Source organism: Mercenaria mercenaria, chromosome 4, assembly GCF_021730395.1.
Source record: "Mercenaria mercenaria strain notata chromosome 4, MADL_Memer_1, whole genome shotgun sequence".
Lineage (NCBI taxonomy): Eukaryota > Metazoa > Mollusca > Bivalvia > Venerida > Veneridae > Mercenaria > Mercenaria mercenaria.
This window is the reverse complement of record NC_069364.1, coordinates 12,196,607-12,207,494: the sequence shown is the minus strand read 5'-3', so window position 1 is coordinate 12,207,494 and position 10,888 is coordinate 12,196,607. Positions and strand designations below refer to the sequence as shown.

General features: G+C 32.2%; 1 protein-coding gene across 1 annotated transcript; it reads left to right on the top strand.

Annotated features, from left to right (window-relative positions):
• The first annotated feature begins 315 nt into the window (after positions 1 to 315).
• Positions 316 to 4,508, top strand: LOC128556208 (uncharacterized). Its single transcript, XM_053540456.1, has 3 exons — positions 316 to 466; positions 3,958 to 4,260; positions 4,405 to 4,508. Exons 1-3 carry the CDS (start codon positions 400 to 402, stop codon positions 4,446 to 4,448), a joined length of 414 nt encoding a protein of 137 aa, XP_053396431.1. The 5' UTR covers positions 316 to 399; the 3' UTR covers positions 4,449 to 4,508.
• Positions 4,509 to 10,888: the final 6,380 nt, after the last annotated feature.

The window sequence follows — 10,888 nt, the reverse complement described above, 5'->3', positions numbered from 1 at the left end:
AAAATAATAATAATAATAATAACAATAAAAATAATATATTTCTAAAATATTGTTTAAAACAAATTAAAGTCCATACTAATTTGATCAAAGCAAATAAGAGTACGTACAAATTACATCGAATATGTTGTAAAGCCAAAAGTGTTGCACATATTTGATGAACAGGCTCAATCACACCTTGTCTGCTATTATTTAGTATGGACTTTTACGGTTACGTCTTTACTCTTCAAACAAATTGATTTATGAAATTAAACGCAATAATACAACTTTACAGCTAGAGCGATGAGAAAAAAGTGTTTGTTACGGCAATAAATATTCTTCTTATCGCTTTATTACACATCAGTAAATCACACGACTAGTGATATAACGACTCGCGGATACCTACAAGTCTAATCTGAAAGAATGATGGAAATTTCCGGCAGTTTTCAATTGATGTATGCAACAGCTGCAGTTGTTACTATTATCACAGGTACGTTTAATTTCACTTTAAGTCCATTTTAAAAAGGAAGCTTTCTGTAATGTGTAGCTGAAAGGAATTTTCAATTCAGCGATCGGAAAATGGGACAAATATCTCTATTTTATCTGACTACAAACGCATGTCTGCAATTACCTTCAATATTTTAGAAGAACATGTTAAAATAGGCAAAGAATCTACGAACGCATGTAAATTGACTGAAAAGATTTTGACAAACGATTAACCAAAATAACTAAAACGTCGTCATAATTTTTTTTGCAGTAGCATTGGTAATTTGTCTCTGGTTCTCTGTCACAAATATCGACCACCAAGATTAATTTAGGATATGCGTGAGCTAGCCAATAATCAGCATCAGTATAATATAACTTACGACTTACAACTTTATATTTTATTAAAGTGTGACGTGTAAAACATTCATAGCATTTTAAATAATGTATAAAACAGTCCCGTTAAAACAGTTTTACATTCAGCCATTACTGACTTATGAGACACTAAAACAGTATAAAACATGAATTTGTACATCAAGATGTTTAGTTTGGAAGTATCCATATTGTTTACCCGAAGGCGCCCACGCCACCACCACAAAAGCAGTGACGTAACCAAAGCATCGGTGGGCAAATCAAACTCAACAGCAACGAAACTATCCATTGACCTAACAGCGATCTTCCCATATAAAAAAGTAAAAAGTTTTCTATATGTAAGTTAAAGGGGACTGACTGTCTGATAAGCACAGACGAAAGAATTGTCATAAAACTATAAGTGTCTGTATCTTTTACTCATGGAATAAAGAATTGGGCAATTTTTTCTCTACAAAATCAAAAACATGCTGAAAGAAACTTGCTTAATGATATAAATGTACTAATTAAATGTTAAGCATACATAAACTACTGAATATTATTTAATGTCTTATCTGCATTACCTTTAAGCCAGAAAATGGTGCATTATCTGACAATCAGTCTCCGCAGATCACATAGCTTTCACATCAATATCGTTTTTCTACAATTTAGTACCAAAAACAAGATAAAATGACTTATTAAAACTAAAAATAACCATTTAAAATTGTTTGCGAGAAAACTAATAATTGGGGCACAACAACCTGGATTAAGCAGGGCCAACATTTTCAATGGCCAACTAGACATAGGATAGCACCAGATGAAAAGACCCACAAGTTAGTTTTCATCTTGCTTGGTTAGTGTAGTTGTATGTTACAAGACATTCACATATAATTACGTTTACGTGCAAATAATTACTTAATTAAAAGCGCAGACACTATTTTCAACCCGTAGTGACGATACTTAGCCGATCTTTTGTTGCGGCTGATCGCAGTTACTCTACCGATACCACGTCTTCAGCTCAAAATAACCTTTAGCCTGCTTGCAGCAAGCGAGTCTGCTTGCGACTAGTGCAATTTTCAGTTAACACCTTTTCGCTTAATTACATGAAAGGTCAGTCCATTTTAGAAATTTAGCAGGCTAAAGGTTCATAAATATTATTCGTAACATTGGTATTGAATGTCTGATAATGTTTGGTTTTCCATTTTTTGTCGGTTTGTTGGTTTAATGGTAGGCTTTTTAAAACAGATTTTAACTCATACATAAGATTTCTCTGAAATGATGCAAATAGCCGCAAGCGGTCATCTCACTTCTTGATATATTTTCACCTTCAGAATTAAGATATGTTTAGTTAAATCGTATTTTATATACAGCAAGCATACATGAATACACCAAAGCAAATATACAAAAGGGTTGGGCCAGGTGTAATAACAACATTATCACGAGCCCTCACCTGACTGGGCTATGTTGTGAAAACCAGTCTATTACAAATTTCATTTGTGTTTCATTGTCCTGATATTATTTTAATAGATCAGCTTATACTGGTAGCTTTCGAATGTGTCAAAGGTCAAATATTTTGATTTTATAGTCAGTTATGACAAAGAACAACAGCTAACTAAAGTACTAACAAAATGAATAAATCCATTCTTACACATGTGTTAAATAGTAAGTACAATGTTTATAATTCTTTTAATCCTGGTATCAAATTTTATAACAAATACGCAGTGAAAGAAATCACCAGAAAATCTATCACTGTTCATAATCGATTTGATTAAAATGGCCAATTTCCTGTAAACATTGAGCAATGTCAAAGTAATGTTGCAATGTATACAATTAAAAAATACCTGAACAAAATAAAGTAACTGATGAGGACAAGACCTTTGTGTTTACTGTTTATAGATAAACAATTGTTTTTCTGCAAAGGATTTTTTTTTTCAATGAGTTGATGATTAGCTCCCTAGCGTATAGGTTATGGGAAAATATTTTATCTTTTGTGATGAAAGCATGACATTTAGTATATAACTATTTTGAAGTCTACTAAATGCAACAAAAGGCAGGAGAGTAAATTCGTTGACTTCAATGGACTTCAATTACCCTAAAATGTGGACCGAAAATGGAGGTTATATTTTATTCATTTAATTCATACCATTTTGAAAAAAAATAACTCAAAAATTAATTGATGACATTTATCATTAATTACTTTTAACACAGACTTACTTCAGTTACATTTTGTAAAACTTAGGCCTTTAATGGGAGTTAAATTTGATGTTTGAATTTAAAATAAACACGTGTACAAAAGCATACTAATTTGATCTTTAGGAGCCTCACTCTTGAATGTAAAGCTATTGCTCTAATAATTGCATGTATAGTATCTAGAAAAATATGTCAATATGTCAATATGTCAATACCAAATGGTTGTCAGTCCTTGTTAGTGATATGTCATCCAAATTAAGATGAAACCCTAAATATAAAACACAGCTGTATAGATAGATCTACGTTTAAAGGAAACACTATTAAAATTACTTCCAAGGGAGATTTCAGGGCAGATAGAACGTGTCTCCTCCTGTCATGGGATTTGGGATATCTTCAAGTGACTTCATATACCTTTTGATGTTTCATTTTGTTCCCTATCCTATACACAACAGAAGAGGGTACATCTTTTTACGATGTTAATGATAAATGGTGTTTAACTTAATCATTGACATTTCTGAAATCTTTTATATATCAAAAAGATATTTGCTCATGTGTCTTTTATAATGCTCAAGTACCTCTTAAAAGAGAGTATTTTCTTCACAAAAGGCCCTAAAGGATCTCCCCTGAAGCATCTACAGAAGCTAGTTGCACTAGCCCTTTTTGTTGAAGTTGTCTAAAGGTAACGTTTTAAAATAACAAAGTAAATATTTTCAGCGTCATTTTAGGAATTTTTCAAGATTTTATAGTGTTATGTAAGGAAGAAGAAGGCACATTATACATTTATTTCACATAATATGGTAACGTAAAATGTTGATATAGGAGTAAAATCACATACGATGTTGACAAAATTATGATTACATTTGTAGGAAAACTGTAAGAAGTATTCTTCAGAACAACACATGACCACTTCAATAAGTTTTCAAGATATTTCGTAAGAAAAACTTTGTATTTTAATTACAGTTAAAGCTGATCAAAAAGTATGGCTAGACGGTCCTGCTGTTGGAAATTGCGGATATACAGTACTTACCTGTCACTTTTGCGACATTCCATTAACTAACTGGACATGGAGTAGAAAGTATAGCGATTCTTGGTATACTTTTATGGTAAATGGAACGCAGATAGGTCCAAATCCTTCCATCGTTCGAGAAGAAATGAATGGGTCCTTTTCGTTGATAATAGAAGGTGCTGATAGCAAGGCAGTTGGATGGTACAAATGCGGAGTTGGACAGTATGCATCTGATGAAAAATTGTTGGATATGGAATGTAAGTATGGTAAACAGCGGTTTGTAAAAGTCTTAACTTACTTCGAGTTCTACTTGAGATAATGGTTTGTAACGAAAGATATTAGTTTTCTATCGAAACAAAAAACAAAGGTATGTAAATATGATTTTCTCTTCTTTTTTTCAGGCAAACCCGAGAGTGCTGCAGTCAATCTGACACACGAAAAATAGTTAGAAATTGTACTTTACAACGTTCATCCGGTCCCAAAAACTTTATTTCATTTTGAAGGTTTGTAAAACTGTTGCTGAATTATAGACTTGCTTATTAAATGCCGATGTACCAATATATTACCTGTAAAAGTCTATTTAAAAACTGGAAATATTATAGTTTTCTTTGAATATTATTTGGATAATGTTATTAAGAAATAGTAAGACATATATCTAAACGGGTACATTTGCGTTTGAATATTTCTTCTGCAATATTCGCATACATGTAATATGTATTAAGAATGCAATGTTCCAGATCTCCAGATGTACCATACTTTATGTATGGCATAAAACAAATGCCCTTCTGTAGGACCGGATTTTTACAACAATTAGTTCATGTAAATATGTTGTGAATATTGTATGAATTTGGGAAGGGTTAAACGCACTATAAATATGAAAAGAACCCAATATATACATTAAAATGTCTTCAAAAAAAGCTTAAAACTACTCAGACATGAACAGTATATGTCCAAATGAATCACGACGCCTAAAAAGGACAACTCATATTTTGACAGCTCCTAATTAAAAGCTTTCAGCTTATAAGTCGTTCAGTGACTTTGGTGATTTTGTCTTCAGCATTGAAAGACTGTCTGCTTTGTGTCTGAGCTGTATAATGCATTGGACATCTAATTCTGAAAATCATAGACCAAAGAATATGTAATTACTCTCTTTCAAAGTTATGTCGTTTGTTTAAGGCTGAACATAAGACCTGTAAACAACAAACTCATGGTCAGAAAATTTTCATATTAATTGAACTGAAAACTACATCACTAGAAATGAAAATATCTATTTGAAATGAAAATCAAATCATTGTTTTTTCTTTGTTTTAGGACCAGGCATTTAACGATGTTGCGATAGATTTTCAACACTCCTGTCATGGGCAAAGATGGACAATACCCTGTAGATGGATTTCTACAACACCACTGCAAGACGGTCAATATTTTTATAGACTGGTCGCAACAACTGTTACGGACACACTATTCATTGGCACGATCAATTAACAGAATCTTTCGTCAGCAAGAAAATTGTTTAAGCAGTGTTGAACAAGTCATTTTTCAGGTTTTGTTATGCTGTTGTTATACAGACTTGCCATAGACACTCAATGACCATAGAACAATGCCGAACTGTTTAATTTTCAATTACTACAATTAGATAACAACTTAATAGTTCAAAGTATAAAAAATAATAGGAAAATGTTGCTTTTTTGTATAGAGATAATATATGCATTTAATATGTAGCCAAAATCCCTGACAAAAAAAGACTAATGAATATTGATTTAACTGTTGGAAAATATTAACTTAAGTCTGAAAAGATTTTCTTTTTTCTTTTCATTTTCATAATCTTAGTGAAATAAAAAAGATCCGTACAATTTGGCTGATAAGTATTCAAAGAAAATGTACTTGTTAAAAACAACAATTGTGTTTGCTTCAAGAGTGGTATAATTACGTTATCGTTAACAATTTGGTTTATTAGAAGTCTCTTAAGCTATTATAAAAGTACGTGATATATATAAAGATAAATAATTGAAACAGACAAAAAAATAATACAGTGACAAAATGGACCATATTCGACAGTTACCACCATCATAAATCCATTAACAATAAACATACAGCATAAGAGTTTTAATATCAAATTATTTTTCGAGAGATATTCATTGGGGTATGGATTTACTTGTCCCTCCATCCTGAAAATAAAACCTTACAAAAGGCAAGTGTACAGAAATAAAATTCAAAATATACAAAATCGTAGTTAGAATTATAACCATGATTTTTTGTTATCAGTTAGGTTCATAATTACACCAACTTAAATCGAACCGACATATTTACGATTTACTTAAGGGCTGGTGATATATTACAAAATGAAACATTGAAAAAAATTGTCCTGAATGTAGTCGTTAAGCAAACATTGCGACACTTATAGGTATCGCACACTAATAAGACTCTTTGAAATGTTATCAAACAAAACAATAACATAAATTTATGTCAATACACTAAGTTTACAATGTAGACGGTAATTCCTCGTTGGCCGAGCGGTAACGGTATTCGTGTTATACTTTTTCGTCTGGAGTTCGATTCCCAGACCCGTACAAAATATTTTTAAAACTGTTTTAATTTTGTTTCAATAAGATTCAACGAGAGCAATGTACACTACTTGGTTGATCTAGTACTAACTTGTTTATTAACAAATGTTTGTCACAGCCGTTAACACTTAATTATGTTTAAAAACGCTTCGTCTTTAATATGATCTAATGGTCGGGGTCGAACCATCAAAACTATCACTACAAAATGATTACTAGTATATTTCTATACACTCGACCTACTGCGCCATCAACGCGACTATTGAACTTACTTCCTATATCTGTTGTTTTAAAACAGTGTTAGGTACTGACTGTTTATTTGCATGTTGCTAAAATAGAAACTCTGTGCGGTACATATACAATATATTTTACAAAGAAAATAAATGGTCCTAATATCGTGAATGAGTAACATGATGCCTCGAAGTAGATTATTCTAAATGTACTGTGTATATTCAAGATGCTGTGTAAAGCCGTGCCACTTTTTACATTTGAACTATAAACATTATGAAATCATAATTAACCTTCCTTTCGCAGCTTACATAATATCTTGTGATTCTGAGTAACTTAAGCAATGCAATCTCGAGATGAGTAGAAAATCAAGTCTACTACCCGATTTTTTTCACAATTGATACACAAGGAAATGATACTCGAGTTGAAAATCAGACTGATGCTCTAAACCTTCGACCTCCAAGTTTGCCCCTGCTTTCTAGGCTAGGGGTCTAGGTCTTGCGCCTGACACATCGTCTTATTGTGAGGAAATGCGTAATAAATTATTTCAGATTCCCTTGATAAATGCAGAGGTATGGACAGATCCTGTTAATCTGTGACCACTAAGTGCGACCTTCACCTTTGACTAAGGGTCTAGGTCTTGCACATTACATGTGGACGTATTATGGGGAACATGTGTGAAGAGTAATTTTAAAATTCCTTCATGAATTGCAGAGTTATGGACCGCACACGAAGTGTGGCGAACGAAAGGACGAAAGGAAGGAAGGACGGTAGGACGCAGCTAATTTCAATGTCTCCCTTTTTCCCTTCGAAAAATAAGATGGGGACAATTATCCTTTCGTACAGTTTTTACTCAACTTAAGATATTTTAACTGTGTTCCAAACCTGTCTATTTATAGAACTAACTTAACTTTCTGTATTGCTTATTTTATTTTTAGGCAAACTTATTGGTGAATTAAAACAACATTAGCAAAACAATAACAATTTAAAGGCAAATAAAATCCAATATTTGTCTTAAAAATGAAATTCACAGTATCAAAATATGTTTCAAATTTCTTCAGTATTTCCATGACGTCGTAAGACTATTAACTGTAGCCATCTATCAGTGAATAGCATTCTAGCCTCAAAATAATCTTAACCATTATTACACTTCACATAGATGTAGGACAAAAGTGCCATTCGGATGAAAGTGTTTACAAAAAAGTACATATTCTGGTAGCTGCAAACCAGTTCATTGAAACACAATATCAGTGCCTTCTTGTTTTATTTTAAAATTCTAAATCTTTATCACTACAAAATGAAATGTAGCGTATAAATATGACCTACGTTGACAGGTCAATATTTAACTCGAAATTTCGTATAGATCTACATTGAAAAATGAATATCTGTTTTCTTTTTTATTTTTTTTTAAGGTTTCATTGTTTAAGGTTTGTTATACTTTCAAACGGATGACATTGAAATGGCAGCCAAGAAATCACAAAACAACGGGATAAAAATACATTCCTGGAAACATGATGGAGGAGGGAAGAACAAACGCTATAATAGCAAGTGTGCATAAATCTATGGAACTCAATGTAAGCCCGTTTTATATACATTTATATATCCCACACGTTATTTACAGTAACAGTTTTCGCCTTTCGCCTTAAATTACAACAAAGTATAACAAGACAAACATGTCTGACAAATTATTTTTATCTAAGCTTTGAGTGACCCTTTTCTTAGCTCTTACGAGCTTATGTTATATTATTTGTATCACCGACTTTGTAAATAAAATTTACTTGACTTGACTTGACTTGAGAGATAACTTAGTGAGATTACACGTCCCGTGGAATTCCCTGTGTGCGTATTATATCAAAACACGCTTCTACTCCTTGGACTCGGTACTGCTATTATTTCTGGTCATATCAAGGTACATTTTAAAAGAGTTCTGTTAAGCCGATGCTATGTTTTGAGGTATTCGCTGCGCTTTTGATCACAACAAAACTGAGATTGCTACTGTTGTGCTTGATTGGGATCTATCCTTCCCTTCTAAAAGAACTTTAAAAGCATTATTCACAAATGATAAATTATATATAAAAATAGTAGTTTAACAATGATGGTATCATTTCTAGGTCGCGAGAAGAGGGTCGACAAAACATGTATTAGAAATATACTCATATTAGATGGTGTTCGAACAAAACACTTACAACCGTTTTCCGTGAAGAAATTCTCCTAATATACTAACGTACCTGAAAGGGACATGAAATCCATTCCGTTGAATCTAACCAATTGATTTGAATTAATAATATATCATTTATTGCAAGACATAAAATTAAAACTGTGTCTGTTATCATAAATAACGGATTTACCGTTGAACATATTTAGAGCTAAATCTGTTTTTTTTAATATATTCACGGAACATAAATTTCAATAACACTCTAAATTGTTTAAATCATTCCAGGTTATAAAAAATCTAAAGATACTTTACATCAAACTGTAAGCGTTTAGCTTACTTCAATAGCTACATTGATTAGTTTCTACACAACATCACATCTTCAGAGTTTGTTGACTTTTGTCTACTTTTTATTGGTATCTAGTACATAAATGATTCAGTTTTATATACATTTATATATCCCACACGCTTTTTAACAGTTTTCGCCTTTAATTACAACGAAGTATAACAAGACAAATACGTCTGATCAATTGCCTTCTACAAATTTGAATAACCCTTATCTTATAAGAATACCTTAATATTGAGATTACACGTCCAATGGAATTCCCTGTGTGCGTATTATATCTTTGCCGTGTTAATATTAATCAATACACGCTTCCACTCCTTGGAATCAGTACTGACTCAGTACTGATATTATTTCTGGTCATATGAAATAATGGACTTTTAAAAGAGTTCTATTAAGCCGGCGCTATGTGTTGAAGGATGGGCTGCGCTTTTCATCACAACCAAACTGAGGTTGCTACTGTTTTGCTTGATTGAGATCTATCCTTCCCTTCCAAAAGATATTTTAACGCTGTATTCACAAATGATAAATTATATTAAATAGTAGATAAACAATGATGGTATCATTTCTAGGTAGCGACAAGTAGGTTGACAAAACATGTATTAGAAATACACACATATTAGATTTTGTTTGAACAAAACACTTTTAATCGATTTCCGTGAAGACATTCACCTATTACATTAATTGTACCTGAAAGTGACATGAAATCCATTCCGTTGCATCTAACAAATTGATTTGAATTAATAATATATCATCTATTGCAAGACATAAAATTAAAACTGCGTCTCTTATCACAAACAAATAGTGTTTTTACAGTGAAAAAATTTTACAGCTAAAACTGTTCTTTTTTTAAATATATTCACGGAACGACCAATGTTACTTGCGTTTTAAAGTATCCTTGCTCTATTATCTCAATGTATGTTTCTTACAGGCTTATCTTTAGCAATATCAGAACAAAGGTCTTTCTTGAGAGGTGGCTGATCGCAAAACGTTGACTGTTTGTCCTTCCAAAATACCAGTTCATCAGTATATGACTGTATATGGTGGTAAATGCGTTATAGTAGTGAAATGTTTAGTCAATATTCATTGCTGCGTATTCAGAAGCTGTTTTCCTAAGGAGGAGATGAAGAAACAAAAACAACAACAATACCAGCTAAATAAATACACCAACGTAATCAACAGTCAACATATAATACTTGGGTTATAATTTTCTTGTTCCTTTTAAACTGTGAGTGTCATGCTCCTGGGCGGGATAAAATGATGTTTGTTGTGTTTCATTCATTGTACATCTTAGTCCTTCCTCATCATTTAACTTGAAAGTATCATATAGAACCCACATTCTTGATTAGACATTTATCAGAATAATGATCTTGATAACATCTGAGCTAAGTTTGAAACTCAACAACTACGTAAGTCTGAATTTAAGCAACATTGTGTATGCAATACATTTCATTCCATATACCGAAACTTAGAGGTCAGTTTCGCATATGGGTCATGATCAGTCAATAATTAGGTCACAAAATAAAAATCCTGCTCACACTACAAAAGCAATGTTTTTCTCCAACATTCATTAAACCCCATCAGATTGTCTGCTTGCCTAGGAT